The sequence below is a fragment of the Lissotriton vulgaris genome, chromosome 5, assembly GCF_964263255.1.
Source record: "Lissotriton vulgaris chromosome 5, aLisVul1.2, whole genome shotgun sequence".
NCBI lineage: Eukaryota > Metazoa > Chordata > Amphibia > Caudata > Salamandridae > Lissotriton > Lissotriton vulgaris.
This window is the reverse complement of record NC_141693.1, coordinates 1,588,765,899-1,588,788,116: the sequence shown is the minus strand read 5'-3', so window position 1 is coordinate 1,588,788,116 and position 22,218 is coordinate 1,588,765,899. Positions and strand designations below refer to the sequence as shown.

General features: G+C 46.6%; 1 protein-coding gene across 1 annotated transcript in view; it reads left to right on the top strand.

Annotated features, from left to right (window-relative positions):
* LOC147716750 (dehydrogenase/reductase SDR family member 4-like) overlaps positions 1–22,218 on the top strand; it is a 254,741-nt gene that overhangs the window by 89,807 nt on the left and 142,716 nt on the right. Inside the window, exon 6 of the mRNA XM_086923692.1 lies at positions 1,370–1,421. Coding sequence (XP_086779818.1) covers positions 1,370–1,421 — 52 coding nt within the window. The remainder of the gene's footprint in view (positions 1–1,369; positions 1,422–22,218) is intronic.

Below are 22,218 nucleotides of genomic sequence, written 5' to 3'. Positions count from 1 at the left end.
ATATGGTTTGGTCCTACTTGGTCATTATTGGTAAGCAGATGTCACCGACTGACTGATATGATGGATGATAAGAGAGGGTTTAGCTTCACCACAAATTTGTTTGCTAGGAGTTATGCCTCGGACTAAAGCCCACAGGCCCACCCTCAACTCCTAAAGTCACCACTGGAGGCCAGATAGGGATAAACTGGTGATCATCCAAGACACAGGAGATGTGGGAATGATGGTAGGATCTGGTCAAATAAACCATAGCTGACCTAGATGCCTATTCGTAACTGGCTTGTGGCCTATACAGGCCCAAAAGAACGCATGACTGTAAACCACTCCTTATGGCCCCAGCCCCCAAATCAGATGACAAGCCGCCCTAGGAATGCACCTTTCGGTCTAGACACCATGTCTGAAGTGCCAGAACCCACACGCTGGCTCAACTGCAGCTCTTTCACCCTGGTTAGATCTGACAGTGTTTCATGCTTTTCTGTTTATACCTACACTGTCACTTCCCCAAATGTATGGGATAAAGCTAATGGGTTCACAGGGAGGTTTTCCGAGTGGGTGGAATGTTTTGAGAGACTCTTCTTGCAATAATAAGTCACTTTACATTCTGTGGCAACTCCATGGGGGGTCCCCACAGCCGACAGTGGAATGTTGTCAACTCTATTGGTATGACACGGACACTTAATACTGTTTATATGCTCTTCATGTGTTATATATATTGACAACATAAAATATCAATACAAGGAAATTTAAATCATTTATATCATGGGCATGCTTCATAGCAGATTTAGTATTTTGTTAGGTAACAGTGTGCTGCCTTGCCTTTCTAGAGGACTACTGGTTTGCAGCATGTGCCAATTACTCAGGGCTGAGATTTGAGGGCAATGAGTGTAATAGAGTGTTCTTTAATTCGAGTAGCGATGGCTGCATTTTGGGTTTGGAGGACGCTCAGGACCTGGAGAGTTCTCTGTACAGCAGAAAATGACTTTAAATCAGACTCATTCTCTTTACCAATCCCTTCTAAAATTTCCCAGTCGGTTTGATGGGGAGAGTTAATGGGGGATGAGGGATATCATTTTCCATCGTTCTCCATTAGCCCAGGACAGTGTGCTCTATGCTACAGAAATAGGGGAATCGCATGTAGGATGGAGCACAAGGGTTCGAGGATGACCTTAGGTCAGCAGGCCTACACTGCCTCTGAGACAGAAAGTTGGCAAAAGATCACCAGTGACAGTGAGTGCAGCCCCCATTTTCAGTGCGAGAAGCGGCACAGTGTGACAATAAGGTGGGACGGTGCCAAAATGAAATGTGTGCTTGCCCAATCTTTGTTGATTTTCTCACACTCTTTAATGAAACTGTTGGAATTTTCTTGTTGCAGGGGAGGGTCCATCGTGTTCACCTCATCCGTAGTTGGCTTCAACCCATTGCTGGTAAGTAATTCTTGAAAAACCTTGTTATTATGAGGGCGATATTGGTTCTCTGAAGCTTGTGTCACCTGTGGAACCACACACACACCAGCTTGATGTTCTATAACCAACAGCACTTCAAAAGGCTAAATTGCTAGGCTTTTGTTCATACTCACCATGAATGTTTGGAATGTGGATAGGATGGGTCTACCTAAAATAGGCTGGGGTTACAGAATCCCTTCACTGTCATACAAGAGCCTGTAAAACAAAATGGATTTACTGCTGTAGGAGCCACTTCTTTCCTGGAAAAACATGTGAATCCTTGGAAGTTGTCTTATGTTTGGTATCGCTGCAGGAGAGCACCTTTCTTTCAAGCCCTCCAAAGTTGTCCATCTTAAGATGCCCAGAAGGCGGGACTGTTTAATTGCCTCTGTCTGGTGAGGCTGGGTCTGGCTGCAGGAACCTGATATGCTCAGTGCCTGCAAGCTGTGGTGAGTCCATAAAACCCAACCTGTGCCATGAAGATTGTGAAGCTGCTGTGCAGGGCTGACTCAATTCATGATTCCCTCATGGAGACCACAGATTGGGATGTGCATTCCAGAAAAATGGAAGCAGACCATTTTTAAGAATTGTTTTTAAATTTGGGATTTAAAACAATTGTTTACGCCGATGTTTACATTTTTACATTCATATGTTGCAACCCCAGTGAACGTCTCATTGAGATGCAATTTAACTAGTCATCCCATCCCGTCAAATGCCATTACTGGTAACCATTGTCATCAAAATCATATGAGCTGAACATTGATCAACACACAGAAGAAATTAACAACAACCAACAGGAAAATCTTACTAGTAATAACAGCCTGGTTAGCCATAGAGATCTACTAATGTTCTCCCAAACCAGATCTAGGAGTTGGAAGGGGGCTGTGGAGCTCACCAGGAGGAGGCTCCAATGGAGGCCATCTCGGGAATGCCACAGCCCACCAGTGTGTGCTAGGGGTGACTCCAATCTGACCATTGTTGTTCTGCCAGTAAGCCATTCCAGGGTATTGGTCACAGGAAATGTGCGCCACCCGTGCCTTAAGTTAGTTCCTAGACCATGTATTCCCTGAAACTGCTCACCACCTCCATCCACAGGTCCACAATGGGTTTGTTCTGCAACCCTCTAAATTCCTCTGCACGCACTGCCGCCCCTCAGGGTATACCCGTTTCTCCACCTAAGATGCTGGGAGTCATGGAGGGATTTCCAGTTTCAAGCAATATCTCTATGGACTATCCACAATGCCAAATTTAGGAACCTGATGCTACTTTCTTTTCAAGTTTCCTGTTTTACAATCCAAGAAGGCATATTTATATTGTGTGCAACTGGCATCTTCCCAAAGTGCATTCTAGGTCTGAGAGCGACTTGGAACCAAAACCTAGTTATGACGGGGCATTTCCATACCATATGGAGAAAGCCTTCATCAGCCAGGAAACATCTGGGACAGCTAAGCTTTGCAGTGTGTAAAATAACATTTAGTCTGTGGGGTGTAAGCTATGTGAAGTGTAGATAATTAAATTGTGTGAACTTAAATCTGGTGTTCCATGTGAGTGTAGGTGCACTCAAGAGTCTTCTCTCATTGCGTCACAACAAAGGACCTACTGATGTGTTCCTCCAAAGTGGGCTTCAAGGTCGGTAGATTATCCACCCTCATGGCCAGTGCCATCTTATATAACCAGTAGACCAGGTGTCTGTCCTCACCAAATGTAAACAACACCTGCGATACATTGTGTACTGGGGTCGCTGTATTTAAAGCGCCCAGGAGATGTCGCAAGGCTCCAGCCAGTACTCTATAGGTTAAGAATTGAGCACCAGGCAGATTATCCTCTGCCATTAGTTCTTCCGAAGTACAGAACAAATCCTCTGAGTAACAATTCCCCACAGTAACCACGCCTGTCTCCATCCAGGGCCACAGTTAGGCGTGCAGTGAAGTACCCTTCTCTAGCGGTCAGTAGAACCACCAAAGGGGTCAGAGGATCATACACTCTGGCAGTCCCTGGCCGGTGGCGAATCCCCTCCCAACATCTAAGTACAGATCGAAGGAGCCGCAGTTTGTGCAGCGGCATGAGCCTCAATATCATGGCCTACAGCCCTCCTTCTTTTTGTGTAAATCAGAGATTGTCCATTTCTGGCAGGCTGAGTCTAGCTAGCCAGGCAGCCAGCAAACCTTTGGAGCTGCGCTACCAAATACTATAATTAATAGTCTGGGGTAAACAATCGTCAGCCACAGGAGCTTACTTACTGCCACCCTTGTGACATATCCATCCCATATCAGTTGCTGGGCCAGAGCATTCAAGGAGCGCAACCACACTCTAGGTATACAAATCGGAGGTAACACAAAATAATGAACGACTCTAGGCAGGATCACCATTTTTGCCAGTGTAATTCAGGCAATGACATGGAGATGTAGCGTTTGCTGAAAGGCCACATTGCCTTGAAGGCCCCACAGCATGCTTCATGTGTTACCCTCTCAGTAATCTGCATCCGTATAATATACCCTGATCCCCAAGTGCATAAGGGGCATGGGTTCCATTGAATGCCTAGGGACAGTACTGGTTCTGGGGGGCTCATGCAGTCTACAGAGACTGGGCTTCTAAAAAAATCAACAGGTCATCCGCGTACGGCAAGTATATCTATTCTCCACCCTGAAGTGAGATGCCTTTGCCCCTGCCCTCCAGTCGCAGCAGGCAAGCAAATGGATCAACCGCCAGTGTGAATGGATTGGGGAAAGGGGACAACCCTGCTGTGTTCCCCGACTGATCTCAATAGGGTCAAATGTTATCCTTCCTATGCCTACCAGTGCTCGAGCGTTGTCATACAACAGCACAACCCATTCATTCCAGCCCTCTGATCCATGCAGCATTTGGGTCATAGCAGCGTGCAGGAAATTCCAACTGAGGGTGTCAAAGGTCTTCCGCATGTCCATGGAGAGTCCCAAGGATTTATTGAACTGATCTTTATTTTGTTTCATCCAAAACACTGTATAGGTGCCGGATGTTATGTGATGTGCTACTTTTGGGGATAAAAGTGTTATGGGGAGATAGGTTTGCAGCCGATTTACCAATATCTTACTTAAAAGTTTGCAGTTCAAGTTAAAATATCGAGTGGGCAATACGCTGTTACATCACTAGTGTCACTCAGTGGCTTATGGATGAATACAATCAGGGCCTCCCTGGTTGTTTCCAATAGGTGGCCAGAATTTACAGAATTAGTGTACATCTCTCCAAGGGGCATATTATCAAGCCCATTATCGTCGCTTTAGCGACTGTTTTCGTCCGAAAAGTGGCGATAATGGCATTGCACTATTAGCAAGGACACGCTAGCGCGTGTTCGCTTGCCTTGTCGCCTGGTTCCCTATCGCCTCACCTCGCATCACTAATGAGATGCAAGGTAGGCGTGCCCCTCACAACGACATCATAAAATAACAGTAACGGTGCTTCGCTCTAAATACAATGAAGCCCCGTCCGGTTTAGCGCTGATTTTTTTCGCTCTAACTGGGCTCAGTGGCGGTTCCTCTTTAGGGGCGTTTGGGTGCCGCCTCCCTGCTTTCTCGCCGTGCGAGAAGGCAGAAACAAATGGTAGTTATTACCATAATAACTACCATTTGTTTCTGCCTTCTCGCACAGCGAGAAAGCAGAAGTTCCTGGTTGGGGGTGGGCGGTCCTGCTCAAGGGCAGGGGGGAGTGGCTTGCCTACTGTTGTTCATACTGCCTGTTTGGGCGGCCTCAAGCTGCCCAAGCAGACAGTATGAACAATAATGGGCAAGCCACTCCCCCCTGCCCTCGGGCAACACTGCCCACTCCCTTTTTCTCTATGTTTGCTGCTGCCTGCGGCTGCCTACATAGAGAAAATGGCCCAGGTGGGGCGCGCCCCGATGCGCCTCACCCGGTGTGATTGGCATAGGGGAGGGAGGGAGGCTCCCTGTCCTGATGACGAGAGCTGCTGCTGGAGGATGCAGGACGGCGGGAGCTGAGGCACTGCGGGCCGGTATGTTTTTTTTTTTACATACACCCCTCCCGCCTCCCCCCAAACCCTCCCACTCCGCGATGGCCCCATTTCCCCCCCTCTCCCCCACCCGCCCGTCATATGCCGGCCGTGACTGCGTGTTAGGTTTTGAAGTTAATACAAAGTCTTCGTATTAACTTCAAAACCTAACACGCAGTCACGACCGGCATATGACCGGAAAGGTCTGAGTCACAGTAGCCTGAAACCATCATCTGCACCTCTGGGCATATTTGCTCTGGAGCTCGTATTGCTGTCTTTCATGCCGTGATGCTGCTTATGTTCCAGCCGGTCAATAAGATCACAGTACAAGACTGGAGGCAGAAAGGTACTGTCAGGGCTCATCTGTGTGTGATTGTGAGTATGTGTGTGTGTCCACCCTTGTGTCAAAGTACATATGGGTGTATCCTTGTTTCAGAGTGCGTATTTAGCCTTCTGTCAGAGCGTTGGCGTGTGTGTCTGTCTTTGTGTCAGAGCATGTGTGTCATAGTGTGTGTGTTAGAAGGTGGGCGTGTGTGTCAGAGCAAATGTGTCAGAGCGTGTGTGTTTGTGTCAGAGCATGTGTGTCATAGTGTGCATGTCAGAGCGTGGGCGTGTGTCAGAGCAAATGTGTCAGAGCATGTGTGTTTGTGTCAGAGCATGTGTGTCATAGTGTGTGTGTCAGAGCGTGGGCGTTTGTGTCAGAGCAAATGTGTCAGAGTGTGTGTGTTTGTGTCAGAGCATGTGTGTCACAGCGGATTTGTGCTTAATTCTCTCTGTAGCTGCCTGGCACTAGTGCTTGCACACTCTTGTTGCTTCACTTGTTTATTAGGTGAAAGGGGTGAACAATGCTTTTTACGCCCCACTACTTCTAGACTTCACCACCACCACTGCTGGGCCTTAACGCTGGAATTTAACGTCTGTTAAATTCCAGACTGAGGCATACCTTACATAGGGTGGATTGTGTGGCTAAGACCACAGGCCCTATCATCAAGGATATCGCCATTTTCCATGGAACATGGCTCAAAAACCAGCGTTGTTCCATGGAAAACGGTGATAGCCCCTCTATTGCTGGACTTTTTATCGCCTCAGTGATACGCGTTGTTAATAACACTCTAACCGGGCGAAAAATTCCAGCGATAGACAGTGATAAATAAAAAAGTACTAAGTGCTTTGCGATATTTATTGCCGTCTATTGGTAATATGCCCCTAGGTGCTCAACATATACCTGATAAACTTAGATTTGGAGGCTGTCTTTGTCAGATGTCTTCCCCATGCCAGCTCTTTGGTTGCGGCTTTGATCCAAAACAGGGACATCGAGTATTGCTTGTTCCTCCGCTGGCAGCTTTGGTAGGTTCATCCTGACTATGAAGGCACCCAGATTCCTCCCCTCCTTAAGGGTCGTGGCTCAGTACAACTCCCTACAGTCCCCTGTACATACTTCATGAATGCCAGTTTGGGAATAGATCATTTCCCCCTTCGGTCTGGCTTTGGGTAATGGGTTTTCCCTATTCTCTGTGCGGGCCAACAATGCCAGCAACTATCACGAGTGCCAACCCTGCATGCGCGGTTCTCATGTACTACTGCTGTCTTAAGGATTGGAGGTTCCCCAACACTGTGGCATCTTTCTCCCGTTCCTCACACATGGATGGAATAACCTCATGTTGATTCGGTCAAGCGCCTAATGGAGCCCACCTACTGTGGGGAACAGCTCTATCAAGCGCAATATCCACAGCACATTTAAAGTAACCCCTAGCAGTAACAGTACATCAGGATCCCGGGAGAGAACTCCAGAAAGTACAGACAAAAAGCGTGTCTGGCCTATGTTTAGGGCTTATACGCTGTCTGTATGTTGAATTGTTTAAGTTTACCCCAACATGGTGACCTTCATCATCTGTATATGTCTTCTTTGTGACTTCTAAGGGGATCCCTGGCTTCATTCAAATCAGCACCTTTCTGGAAAAGTCGGAATGCACGGTCACATAGATCCATTCTCTCTAGCGTCTCTGTAATTTCAACACTTCTGAGCCCAACAAGTTCATTTCCTTGATTAGTTCCAAATCCACGAATTTTGCGAATTCGCGATCCGCGAATTTGCGGATTTGCGAATTTGCGATCCGCAAAATACACGAATTTGTGCGAATTTGCGGATTTTTGTTTTTTGCGTGTTTGCGGGGTTTTTTGCGTGTTCGCGGGGTTTTTTGCGTGTTCGCAGGAATTTTTGCGTCTTCGCGAGCCGCTTGCATGGCGAAGTTACCCATGCAGTCGTTTATGGGAGAGGGAGAGAGAGATAGATAGATAGATAGATGGATAGATAGATAGATAGATAGATAGATAGATAGATAGATAGATAGATAGATAGATAGATAGATAGATAGATAGATAGAGAGAAAGAGAGGGAAAGAGAGAGGGAGAGAGAGAACGAGAGAAAGAAAGAGAGGCCAGATCTCTGAAGGGCCAGATTCCTGAGTTGCCCCTACAGAACATACAGCTTTTTATTTTTAGCAAAATGCATATGAAAATTGTGCTGTAAAGGTCTCTTTTAGTTTAACCCCTCCTGACAACTCAAAATGGGTGTATTTGCCATTCTCTCCCTTCTTCCTGTTTTTTAAATCTATAAGTGCTTCCTGATGGGGTTTAATTCCTTGTACAGGTGCCTCGTTGCCTACTTGTAACTATTCTCTGACCCTGCTTCAAGGGTCAGAGCAGGGTCAGAGAATAGTTGCACGTAGGCAACGAGGCGCCAGGAAGCAATTAGCAGCAGGTGTCCAAGTTGAAGTTAATTTGTTTGTAACCCTTTTGTAAAAGGTTACAAAGAAATTAGGTTAAACTTGTGCACCTGCAGCTGTAACCCTTGTTTGGCTGAAAATTCATCCCCGCTGATTCGCGGAGTTTACAGCGATTCCGCGAGATTCGCGGATCGCAAAATCGCGGAAAATCCGCAAATTCGCCTGCGAAACGGATTTTACACCCACCCTTATCCCCTGTGCTTTAGGAAAAAAAGAATGTTATAGCCCTGCCACAGCCCCCATCTCTTGTACATTTCAGGTAGTGAGAGAGTAATGCATCAGCTCCACCATCCTGATGATTTCAAGTTAGCCCTACAGCCTCCCTCCACCCTCCCCCTCACAATGAGCACACAGTTATGCATTCTTAACCCCTTCGCTGCTCATGACGAGCTCAGCTCGTCATGCAGTACACTGGTCGTGTGCTCATGACGAGCTGAGCTCGTCATGAACCATGGGATTTAACAATTTCCAGTGCAGGACATGAATCAGCTCAGCAGTCATGTGGTTAAAGGCTGGTAAAATATATACAAAATAGTTTGCAATTCGCTCGCACCAGGTCAGAGTAACAACAGTTCTCTGGCCACAGCATAGAACTAAGCTTAGCTGTAGAAACCAAACCCTCAATACCATCATGTCGTATGAGGGTTTTCACAGGAGATGTGACTGCCTTAACAACCATCACAGAGGCTTTCCCGTCTCTGACTCCCTTGTGACAGGATTTTATGCAAACTTACTCTGTGAAGGAGCCAGTACACCCCTGCAAAGTAGTTCTCAGTTCATGAGCCGGTACTAGATCTGGATAGTTGACATGGAACAGCAAGCAGACTGTACTTTGTATGAGTCCCGACCACCCATCAACCCGGAAGAGGAGGATTCGTAGGGTGGAAGGGTATATAAAGGTCAGCAGCATCAGAGGTCAACGGGCATTCTGGATGTTATCTGGGGTCCAGCTGCAAGGTCCTCAGATAAGATGTCATATGCCTCACCCCTAGGCACTCCCACATTACAGGGTGTGGTTCAAGCTTTTCCCAAGTGACCCCTCCAGTATCTTCACACCCGTGGGTTCTCACTTTTATGGTCGGGAAAAGAAGGCAGGTAGCGCTCAAGACCCTACTAAATGCCCAGCCTAACTGTTCTCAGTGTCTATGCAATGTCGCCACTTTGTCCCCCAGGGTCAGGCACAACATAGCAGCAGTAGTGTGGGATTAAGCAGGGACCAGACCTGTAGCCCTCTAATCAAGTACCGCGGAGGGCCCAAATATCCTGTTCAGAATGAGGCTCCCCCAATTCCTCACTCCCAGGCATCCTAAACTAAAAGATTGAGATGTCCACCATTTTTTAATGCTACTTCCAATGTAATTGTTGCTGTATCACTGGGGCTCCCACTCCCCAGTCTGACCAAGTGGGGGAGCATCCAAGCCCTTCCTCAGAGTCAAGCCTGTTCGTTCCCAGTATGTATAAAGTGTTCACCTCGACTCTTCTTCACATCATCAGCACGCACAGTGTTCTCTACCCCAAGGGTCAGGCTCTCAGTAGCGGTATCAGCATGGGGTGATGTGGAGACCAGGTGCCGGCAGTCGTCAGAGGTAGCCAGGCTATTGCAACTGTCTGAGCCGGCCGACATCTTAGAAGTAACGCCGCAGCCGGGCGCCTGTCTCTGATTCAGAGGCTCACTGCCATTCATGGCTCGCTGAACCCCTCAAGAGCCACCTCTTCTCGCACCACCAATGGGCCTCCACTCTGGACTTGCATGGTGACTCCAGACTCCAGCTCCTTTTGGGAGTCGGCAGTGGCTAACAAAGCTCCCTCAGTTTGCAGCATTATTTCCATGCAGCAAACAACGCCCCCCTCCTGGAGCAGACCCTTGGATTAGATTTGCTAACATTAAACTGGGATTATCCTCTGGGAGGCAGTTGCCCCTAGTTGATCAGGTGCCCATACCCTCTTTACAACTTTGGACACATAGAGTAAGAGGAGTCAGGTGGAACCCAGATCCACATGACTCTGGCAAAGCAGTATTTGGGTCAACCTCTTATACATCCACACCCTTGGAATTTTAACTATTTAGGAAAAATCAAGGACCTTCAATGCAGAAATTTGGAAAACATTTGTTGTTTGCAGGAGTGCAGGCACCACATTTTTGTTTCTTTTTTTTCTTATTGTTTGTTGCTGGGTGGCTCAGAGTATAAAGTAGCGGCCCATGTGGAATTACATTTTAGTGAGGGATAATGTTTGCCCATTCTTGTGATTGTGGGGGCCTGGGGTTATAATAGACATTTTCTCAATGTCCTTGTGTTTTTTGTGATTTTTATACAGATTTGTTAATTATTTTACTGTGTTGTTGTCTTACTGTTTGGGGCCTGGTCTGCCCTGCATTAGTATTAAACAAAGATTTGGGGCTGTTCCCAGTAAAAAGGAGTGTTAGCAGTTGTTTGAATGTCGTAGGAACTAAGTGGAGTCCTACGGATGGGCATCAATTTTGTTGGATGTAATGGCCTCACACACCCTTGCAGGTGTCATGCCTAATCATCGGCAGTGCTCCTCGTTGGGTCGGCGGTGCAATACCCAACGGGCAACACCTCTATTGCATTGCGACAAACATGTCGACCCAGTCCTGCACACACTAGCCTAGTCTCGCACAAGGGAACATAACCTCCCTTCTAGTACAGTCTAGTTCTCTTTTAATTGAAGCAAGGGACCCCCATAATAAAACTTATCTTGGCACCCTTAGCCTCATTATAACTCACTGCAACGTCTACATCTCCTTGACCCCATATCCGCACTTCAGTTGGATAGAAGATCTCCCCCCTCTTAGAGGTGTTGGGGTTCTGCTCTCTCTTCCAAAATCCAAACCACATTGCTTTTCCACACGGGGAGCTGCATGTTAGCAGCTCCCCATGTGGAAAAGGAATGCCAGCTCCCACAGGAGGCGGGGAGCCAGCAGGGATCGTTGGGGCTTTGGTGCTCCCCCCACGGTCCCCAACGAAGTGGCCAGGCCCCAGAGAATGGGGTGCCTGGGGCCAGAACAGGCCCAGGAGGGGGCCACGCAGCCCCCCACCAAATAAATAATAAAAAAAACAAAAAAATGTCCATGCCCGGGGATGGGGTCCTCGGGCCGAATATGGCCTCGGGAGGGGGGCTTCCTTCCATTTAAAAAAAAATAGGGGTCAGGCCCTGGGGGATGGCGTCCCCAGGGCCCATAAAATAGGTAAGGAAGCCACACAGCCTCCCTTCTTAAAAAAAAGAAAAACACGATCGTGCCGGAGACCCTGCCCCCCTCCCAGCAGCACTCTGTAAACGCGCCCTGCGGTGCATTTTAAGTAGGGAAATTAATTCCCCTCCAATACTGGGGGTCCTAGGGGCCAACTAGCCCACCAGGTACCTCCAGTGAGTGACACAGGGCTGCATTGCAGAGAGGTGGTCGAGGCCACATCCCTTTTTACACCCCTCTGCAACACAGCTCTGTGGCACTTACTGGAGGTACCTAGTGGGCTAGTTGGACCCCAGGGACCTTAAGGATTCAAGGGGACTTAATCTCCCAACTTAAAATGCGACATGGGCGCGTTTGCAAAGTAATGAATGGAGGGGACGGGGCCTGAGGTGATATGAATGCAAATACTCCCTGTGGCGCGTTTAAAGTTGGGGAAATTAATTCCCTTTCAATCCAGAGGGCCCTTGGGGGCCAATTAGCCCACCAGGTGCTTCCAGTAAGCGCCACTCCCCTGTGTTGCAGAAGGTGGTCAATGCCATGCCCCTTTCTACACCTCTCTGCAACGCAGCTCTGTGGCACTTACTAGAGGTACTTGGTGGGCTAGTTGGACCCCAGGGGCCCTCAGAATTCAAGGGGACTTAATCCCCCAACTTAAAATGTACCACAGGGCACGTTTGCACAGTGGTGAAGGGAGGGGGCGGTGCCTGAGGTGACATGTGTGCAAACACACCCTGTGGCGCGTTTTAATTCATTCCTCTTCAATCCTGAGGGTCCCTGGGGGCCAACTAGCCCACCAGGTAGCTCCAGTAAGCACCACTGTGCTGCGTTGTAGAGAGGTGGGCGAGGCCACAACCCTTTTTACACCTCTCTGCAATGCAGCTCAGTGGCACTTACTGGAGGTACCTGGTGGGCTAGTTGAACCCTAGGAACCCTCACGATTCAAGGGGTCTTAACCCCCCAACTTACAAATCGCCAGGGGGCACGTTTGCAGAGTGGTGGAGAAAGGGGGCATGACTTTTGTCTACGTCTCATGAATCACACTGCGTGGGGCTTACTGGAGGTAAATGGTAGGCTAGTTGGCCCTTAAAGGACCCCCAGGAGTGAAGGGGACTTCAATCCCCATCCAATAGCGTGCCAGGGAGCGTGTTTGTAGAGTGGTGGGCAAAGTGGGCATGGCCTGGTACGAGTACTTACCAGTGCTGCTGTGTGGGACTGACTGGAGGTAATAGTTTGGGAAGTTGGGCCCCAAGGATGTCCTTGGGGGCCAACCACCTCTCTTGTTTCCTCCAGTAAGTCCCACACAATGGGTTTGCTAAGACATCTTCAGAGGCCATGGCCCCCTTTCCCTACCACTCTGCAAACGTGCCTCATGGAAGACTACGGGATGGGGGTGAAGTCCAATTAAGTCCTGAGGGAGTTTGGGGGCCAAGAATCCCTTCTGGTACCTCCTGTAAGTCCTATGCAGCGGAATTCCTGAAAGTTGGTTGGACGCCCAGCACCCTTTCTCCAGCACCCTGCAAACACGACTACTAGGTAAAGTAGCATATTTCTGCACCTCTGACTTAGAGGTAGTTTTAATCCCCCTGCCCTATTATGTATCAGGGCCTTACAGAGGAGGTCATGCTAATCACAGGGGTACCCCAGCACAGTGTTCCCTAGTGTATGTAGGTGTTTTCACTGTATTCTAAGTGTATTTTACCATAGCACTGGCTCTAGGCCTGGTTAGTCAGAGTCAGTTACCACCAGTACCCATCTGAACAAGTTGTGGGCACAGGAACATTTTGCAACAAGGCCTCTTTCTGCTCCTCTGTCTTACTTCTTCCTGCAACTTTCTTCGTCTTTGTGGATTTCTGTTGCCTCTATCTGCATTTCCTTTGCTTCTTTCTGTGTGTTTTGTTCTTCTTTCTTCACATGTCCTACCTCCGTAGGCATAGTTAGAAACTAGCATTTAAAGAAACTTTTGAAATTCACTTAAAAACCATAGGTTTCAGGCATGTTATGGTTAGAAAATAGCATTTAAAAAACCTTTGAAATTCACTGAAAAAAACATAGGTTTTAGACACGTTATAGTTAAAAATTAGCATTTAAAAAACCTTACAAATTCTTTTTATTTATTTATTTGTTTATTTATGCAGAAACACATGAGTCGGTTGGTACAGAAACACAAAAAAAAAACAGCGAAAAGGAAGACAATTTTTTCAATCAAGTACATCTCCAACTCTTGACATTTTGAAGCAAGCAATACAAAAATGTGAATTAACAGAATTATATAGGAGAACAGAAATAGGAAAAGAAAAAAAAACCTATTGCTAAGTATAGTTTTCAAGGAGGCAATTTTAATTAAATCCAACAAGAAATTATACAAAATCTAGATAAATCCCCCCGTTTACATCTCGAGATAGTTTGTAACTAACCCCCAAATCTGTTCCCCGATCTTCTTTCTGCGGGAGCTCTTTAAGGCATACAGACTATGCTCCATATTGTGTATCGAAAAAAAGCGAGCCCGCCAGGCTTCAAAGCGGGAGGTTCTTGTTGCAACCATGCAGATGCAATGCATAGCCTATACACTGCAGTTACTAAAAAGATAAGTTTAACATGTTTCTTCGGGATGCTAGTACTCACTGTGCCCATTTCAACACCCAATAATATCTGCGTTGCTGATAATAGTATCTGACTACCCACAATTGCCGATACACATTTTTCTATCTGAGACAACAAAGGAGCTAACACAGTACATGTACAGAAGATGTGAACATCATCTGCTGAGGTGAACCCACACCGAAATCATTTACCTATTGCATCTCCCGACCATTTAGTCACCTTATCTGGGGTATAGTATAGATTATAGATTGATTTGAAATGTTGAGCCACCAACTTTGCAGACAAGAATAAATCTTTGGCCATAACTAATGAAGTTTCTATTTGAATGTCCTGTCTGCCTAGTTTAGCACACCATTTACTGTTCTGTTGCTCTAGATCATTTTCTTTAGTGTCTAACAAATGTTTATATAATGCTCCAATCCTTACCCCTTTCATAATGTCTTCAATCAGAGAGTTCAGTTTAAAGTTACCTCCCAAACCCATTAAATAGTTACGAATCTGTAGGTATCTTGCGAAATGGTCTCTAGGGAGAAATTATTGTTCTCGTAATTGTTCAATTAAAGATTTACAATAGCTAACATCATACAAATCCCCCACCACTCTAATGCCTTTCTCCCTCCAATTAAGTACAATTCTATCCCACACGTCTAAAGGTAGGAAAAACGACGATGTGAATGGAGTATACCACGTTATTTTCCCAAGGCCCAGTAACCTCCTAACTATATGCCAGACCTTATATGCAGCTGTCATTGTCTTAAAACGGGTGCGTTTGAAGTAGCTTTGTTCAAGATACTTAAATAAACAGTTTTTAACTTTTACCCCAGCAACATTTGATAGATCGATGGACAATCTGCAGGTCTTGCTGGATCTTCGCCGGTTAATAGAATTCCCATTCCTTGCAACATACACGCATAATAATAAAGTGTGAAATCCGGAACCGACCAACCCCCCACAGTTCTTGGCAGAATCATGAAACGCCTAGCCCTTCTAGCCTTCCCTCCGGACCACATAAAACGCATACATACTGCCTGCAGTTGTTCCAAACTGGTCTTCGGGACTTCTAGGGGTATACATCGGAAAAAATATAAAATTTGAGGCAGAATCAGCATTTTTATTAGATTACAACGACCTACTATTGAAAGATGTAAACATTCTCCCTGATCTACTTTTTTCCGAACACTGACTAAGAGCTGATCCCAATTACCTTTAACTAAAAAAGTTGTAAAAGCTCGCAGCGTGACTCCCAGATATACCACCTCCTGACATAGTCTAGCATCAGTGTAGCTTGGTATATTTATACTAAGTAGCTGGGTTTTTGCTGAATTTAATTTGTATCCTGATGATTTACCAAATTCTAGGGCGAGATGCTCTATAGCCTGCATTGCCATGATGGGTTTAGACGTGACCACTGCCACGTCGTCAGCATATGCTAGCACCTTAACATTATATATATGTACCTTTAGTGGAGTAATATTAGCATTGGAGTCCAGCATTCTTAAAAAAGGCTCAATGTATAGAGCAAATAGTAAGGGGGAACAGGGACACCCCTGTCTGGTCCCCCTACTTATTTGTACTACCGCCGATTCCAGGCCCATGGTACTGATCCGGGCTACAGGTTGCTGATACAAAACCTGTACTGATTTGATAAATTCAGGACCGAAACCTCGACTCTTCAAGTTATCCCACAGAAAAGACCAAGCCACACGGTCGAAAGCCTTCTCGGCGTCCAATAAAATTAAACAAAAGGGTTCGCTGGTTACCTTAGCCTAATCAAGTAGTGTTATCACTCTTCTAACATGATTAGTAGTACTACGTTGAGGAATAAACCCATGCTGTATTTTTGAAACAAGACCCGAAATAACCCCAGAAAGCCTATTCACTAAAATCATCGAGTACATTTTACTGTCTACATTTAGTAGCGATATAGGGCGATATGATCCCGGTAGATTAAGTGGGTTGCCCTTTTTATGAAATACCACTATAGTCGCTTCTTCCCAAGTTTTGGGGGCAGAGCCTTTCTGTGCTGCAAGCATCGTTGCCAAAAGCTCATTTTTTAGGAGCGCGAAAAACATTTTATATATTTCTAAGGGTAATTTATCTGGGCCAGCAGCCTTGCCCAGTGCCAGTCCATTTACCGCTGATTCTAATTCCTCCAGAGTGATAGGCGCATCTAACATTACCCTATCATCTTCCGAAAGGTCTTTCGGACAATGTTGGCTAATCAAAGATGCAGAATTACCACCATTATACACATCCCCCTGATATAGTAGCTCATAAAACTGTCTGAATATCTCCAAGATGCCCTGTTTGTCCTTAACAGGGTCACCTTTATGATCTAGTATCTCATCGATCCTCTGGGCTGCCGCTTTTGCTCTTAATCTTCGGGCGAGGCATCTTCCACTTGCCTCGCCATATTCATAATGACTTTGTCTTTTGGCAAAACATTTTTTAGGTGCTTCCTGAGACCACCTTACATTTATTCTTGCCTTCAGACGTGCTACTTCATTGATCTCTGCATCAATATTAATCCCTGCCTGTATCCCTACCATAAGCGCCTCTTCGGCCGTGATCAACTCTTGATACAATGCCTTTATTTCTGCCGCTTGTTTTTTTTGATTATACAAACCCCAACTCAATACCTCCCCACGAAAAGCAGCCTTAAAGCAATCCCACACACACCCTACATTACTGCTCCCCCGATTAATGTTAAAAAAAGATGCAATCCACTCCTTCATGTGTTCAATAAAGAGTTGTTCAAACAATAATTTGCGATCAAAAGAGAACTGTTGTGGGCGTTCACTAGAAATTATACTAGATAGCGTCAATACGACTGGCCCATGGTCTGATGTCACTCTAAGATATACTTGGATTGCAGCAAACAAAGAAATAGTCTAATCGAACCAATGTGCGATGTGGAAAAGAAAAGAAGGTATACCCAGGTAACCCGCTTCTTAGAACCGACCAAGCATCCACCAATCCATGGGCTCCCAGAAGTAGCTGTAGTGCTTTGAATACTTTAGGTTTCCTGCCTGTAAATCTCGCCTTCTCATTATTTAGCACATTAGGTGCTAAATTTATATTGAAATCACCGCACATAATCAGTGGTGTGGGCCAAGCTGCCAATTCAACATTTAAAAAATTAAGAGTTTCTGCTTTGTCTAAGTTTGCTCCATATACAACACACACAGTAACTTTAATGTTACCCACCATGCATTCTGCTATTGCCCAGCGTCCCAACCTATCAGATTGCGCCCTCCCTGTGGTGGCTATATGAGTCTTGGCAAGAATTGCGACCCCTCTGGCCGCTCCTGAATATTTAGTGCAGGCTATTAAATTGAGCCCAAGTTCTGTTAACAGATGTCTCTTAGACCAAACCACATGGGTCTCTTGTAAGCATATGATGTCACATTGCAAAGCCTGTACCTCTTGTGTAACTCTCCGTCTTTTCTCCAGTGCATTCAAACCCCTGACATTCAATGTGCCAACCCTTAGACCCCTACCTGCCATTTCGCCACTTCAGATTTTGCATCTTTGCTCCAAATACATTTCACCAATTGCTCCCCTACATCCCCAAAATCCAGGTTTCTTCTCAATCCTAACTCATGTGTTATTTTCTTTTTTCTCCCCAATTCCCCACTCCTCCACTTAACCCCGCCCCACCCTCCCACCCTCGCCATCACCCTTCATGAGGCTTAAGGACCATGTCCTCTGTGATGCAGAAATGCCTTCACTGCGTGTCATGACTCCCCTTCTCCCCCCATTTTTTCCCCCTCCCAAGCTCATAATCAGCAGCCTTACTTCAGGCTGATTGTAGCCACATTAGGATGTCCTCCGTAAATAGCCGTTCCAGGGCCAGCAAGACGCATCATAGATGAGTGTATTTCTCTCATACACATATAATCAGAGGTCCTCGACCTCTATCTGCTCCTTCAATTATTTTTATACTATTCTTTGTAATATTCAGTAGTGTTAAGGCCCTTAAACCCAGGGCAACCAATTGCCTACTTGATACACCAATTTCCAATGCTGATTCCTAAAAAAAAATGTTTTAAGTAAGGACAAAACTCCTAATGTGCTATAGCCTATAGTTTAGGAGCAGAACAACACTACGTTATATCTCCTACACCCCTGATCACCCATTTTCACCCTCCTAAATTTTAGCTCAAATCAAATTCCCTCTCACAATTGCGATGTGTCCTTTATAGTCTATTTTCAGAAAGTTCTCTAGTTGAGATTAAGTTTTCGCTTGTTTATCCATTTGGTTATAGTATACCCGAGCCTCACACCCAGAAGTAAAGTATCTCGTTTGATCTCTAAAGATAATCTTCAATTTGGCTGGGTTGAGTAAAAAACATTGAGCGCCTTTTGCCTGGAATGATGCAATTAACTTGTGCATCTGCCATCTCTCATTCACGGATGTTGGGCAAAAGTCTGGACGAACAAAAAACTCACACCCAGCCGCCTTCCTCCTTTTCACTGGACGTGCAAGATCATATAGAGCCTCTCTCAGAAGAAAGTTATTTAAGCAGATCAAGATGGCCCTTGGGTATGCTTTCTGTCCATTGTCCCGCCGACGATTCACAAAAGGAAACCTATGTGCGCGAATGATTTCAATTTCAAAATTCCAGGATTTCAATTCCGGAAAGGCCTCATTGAACATCTGTATAATGAACCTACGGGGATCCGATCCCTCTTTACCTTCCGGAATGCCCAGAATGCGTAGATTATTGCGCCTAGCGCGATTCTCAAGGTCAGTAAGTTTCCAGTCTATTTCCGAATTTGATTTTTGTAGTATTTCAATAGCCGACTGATGTTTTCCCAGGCTATCTTCGGTTGAGGAGACTCGCTGTTCCACCTCCGTCACCCTGGTGGTTACCTCAGTACAAGTTTTCACTAGGCGCCTTACTGTATTTTGCAGCTTTTTCACCGCTCCTTGCACTGAAAAAACCATAGGTTTTAGGCACGTTATAGTTAGAAATTAGCATTTAAAAAACCTTACAAATCCACTGAAAAAACCATAGGTTTTAGGGAAAGTTATAGTTAGTTGGACATTTTACTTGTATAAAACCAGAGAAATTCCCCTGTTATAGTTAGTTAAGCTAACTAGCTTGCGCCCCCGAAATGCACTGCTGATGACATCACATATTACATCACTCATGACATGGTCAGTGACATCACTGATAACATCACTGATGACATCTCAAATGACATCACTGATGACATCATCCAGGTGAAACTCTGATGCATCTTCTCACACCCTAATATAACCTTTGATACACCCACTCTAAATTACAGACTGCCATTCTCAGCCGGGCTGATGAGAGGTGTTACCTCGAAACCGGTCCGGTCCTCGGATGCTTGATTCCGTTCTGGGAAGGACATGGCTTTTGTAGTTCGGACTGGACTGTTCCCATGGGGCACAGGGTCAGAGCTGATTTGCATATCGCCATTGTCTAACCCAGGGTGGTGTGGAGTGCAAAAAAACGATGGATTATGACCCAGATCTTTTGACTGGGTTGAATGTGTGACATTGATCCTCATTCGGTCCATCACCTGTTGTTTTTGCAATTCCGCTATAAGTGTACTGGGGATGCCCAGACGTGGGTCCCAGGCACTCCACACCACCGGAGTCAAGCTAGCCGGGCTGATGAGAGGTGTTACCTCGAAACCGGTCCGGTCCTCGGATGCTTGATTCCGTTCTGGGAAGGACATGGCTTTTGTAGTTCGGACTGGACTGTTCCCATGGGGCACAGGGTCAGAGCTGATTTGCATATCGCCATTGTCTAACCCAGGGTGGTGTGGAGTGCAAAAAAACGATGGATTATGACCCAGATCTTTTGACTGGGTTGAATGTGTGACATTGATCCTCATTCGGTCCATCACCTGTTGTTTTTGCAATTCCGCTATAAGTGTACTGGGGATGCCCAGACGTGGGTCCCAGGCACTCCACACCACTGGAGTCAAGCTAGCCGGGCTGATGAGAGGTGTTACCTCGAAACCGGTCCGGTCCTCGGATGCTTGATTCCGTTCTGGGAAGGACATGGCTTTTGTAGTTCGGACTGGACTGTTCCCATGGGGCACAGGGTCAGAGCTGATTTGCATATCGCCATTGTCTAACCCAGGGTGGTGTGGAGTGCAAAAAAACGATGGATTATGACCCAGATCTTTTGACTGGGTTGAATGTGTGACATTGATCCTCATTCGGTCCATCACCTGTTGTTTTTGCAATTCCACTATAAGTGTACTGGGGATGCCCAGACGTGGGTCCCAGGCACTCCACACCACTGGAGTCAAGCTAGCCGGGCTGATGAGAGGTGTTACCTCGAAACCGGTCCGGTCCTCGGATGCTTGATTCCGTTCTGGGAAGGACATGGCTTTTGTAGTTCGGACTGGACTGTTCCCATGAGGCACAGGGTCAGAGCTGATTTGCATATCGCCATTGTCTAACCCAGGGTGGTGTGGAGTGCAAAAAAACGATGGATTATGACCCAGATCTATTGACTGGGTTGAATGTGTGACATTGATCCTCATTCGGTCCATCACCTGTTGTTTTTGCAATTCCGCTATAAGTGTACTGGGGATGCCCAGACGTGGGTCCCAGGCACTCCACACCACTGGAGTCAAGCTAGCCGGGCTGATGAGAGGTGTTACCTCGAAACCGGTCCGGTCCTCGGATGCTTGATTCCGTTCTGGGAAGGACATGGCTTTTGTAGTTCGGACTGGACTGTTCCCATGGGGCATAGGGTCAGAGCTGATTTGCATATCGCCATTGTCTAACCCAGGGTGGTGTGGAGTGCAAAAAAACGATGGATTATGACCCAGATCTTTTGACTGGGTTGAATGTGTGACATTGATCCTCATTCGGTCCATCACCTGTTGTTTTTGCAATTCCGCACTAAGTGTACTGGGGATGCCCAGACGTGGGTCCCAGGCACTCCACACCACTGGAGTCAAGCTAGCCGGGCTGATGAGAGGTGTTACCTCGAAACCGGTCCGGTCCTCGGATGCTTGATTCCGTTCTGGGAAGGACATGGCTTTTGTAGTTCGGACTGGACTGTTCCCATGGGGCACAGGGTCAGAGCTGATTTGCATATCGCCATTGTCTAACCCAGGGTGGTGTGGAGTGCAAAAAAACGATGGATTATGACCCAGATCTTTTGACTGGGTTGAATGTGTGACATTGATCCTCATTCGGTCCATCACCTGTTGTTTTTGCAATTCCGCTATAAGTGTACTGGGGATGCCCAGACGTGGGTCCCAGGCACTCCACACCACTGGAGTCAAGCTAGCCGGGCTGATGAGAGGTGTTACCTCGAAACCGGTCCGGTCCTCGGATGCTTGATTCCGTTCTGGGAAGGACATGGCTTTTGTAGTTCGGACTGGACTGTTCCCATGGGGCACAGGGTCAGAGCTGATTTGCATATCGCCATTGTCTAACCCAGGGTGGTGTGGAGTGCAAAAAAACGATGGATTATGACCCAGATCTTTTGACTGGGTTGAATGTGTGACATTGATCCTCATTCGGTCCATCACCTGTTGTTTTTGCAATTCCGCTATAAGTGTACTGGGGATGCCCAGACGTGGGTCCCAGGCACTCCACACCACTGGAGTCAAGCTAGCCGGGCTGATGAGAGGTGTTACCTCGAAACCGGTCCGGTCCTCGGATGCTTGATTCCGTTCTGGGAAGGACATGGCTTTTGTAGTTCGGACTGGACTGTTCCCATGGGGCACAGGGTCAGAGCTGATTTGCATATCGCCATTGTCTAACCCAGGGTGGTGTGGAGTGCAAAAAAAACGATGGATTATGACCCAGATCTTTTGACTGGGTTGAATGTGTGACATTGATCCTCATTCGGTCCATCACCTGTTGTTTTTGCAATTCCGCTATAAGTGTACTGGGGATGCCCAGACGTGGGTCCCAGGCACTCCACACCACTGGAGTCAAGCTAGCCGGCTGATGAGAGGTGTTACCTCGAAACCGGTCCGGTCCTCGGATGCTTGATTCCGTTCTGGGAAGGACATGGCTTTTGTAGTTCGGACTGGACTGTTCCCATGGGGCACAGGGTCAGAGCTGATTTGCATATCGCCATTGTCTAACCCAGGGTGGTGTGGAGTGCAAAAAAATAATGGATTATGACCCAGATCTTTTGACTGGGTTGAATGTGTGACATTGATCCTCATTCGGTCCATCACCTGTTG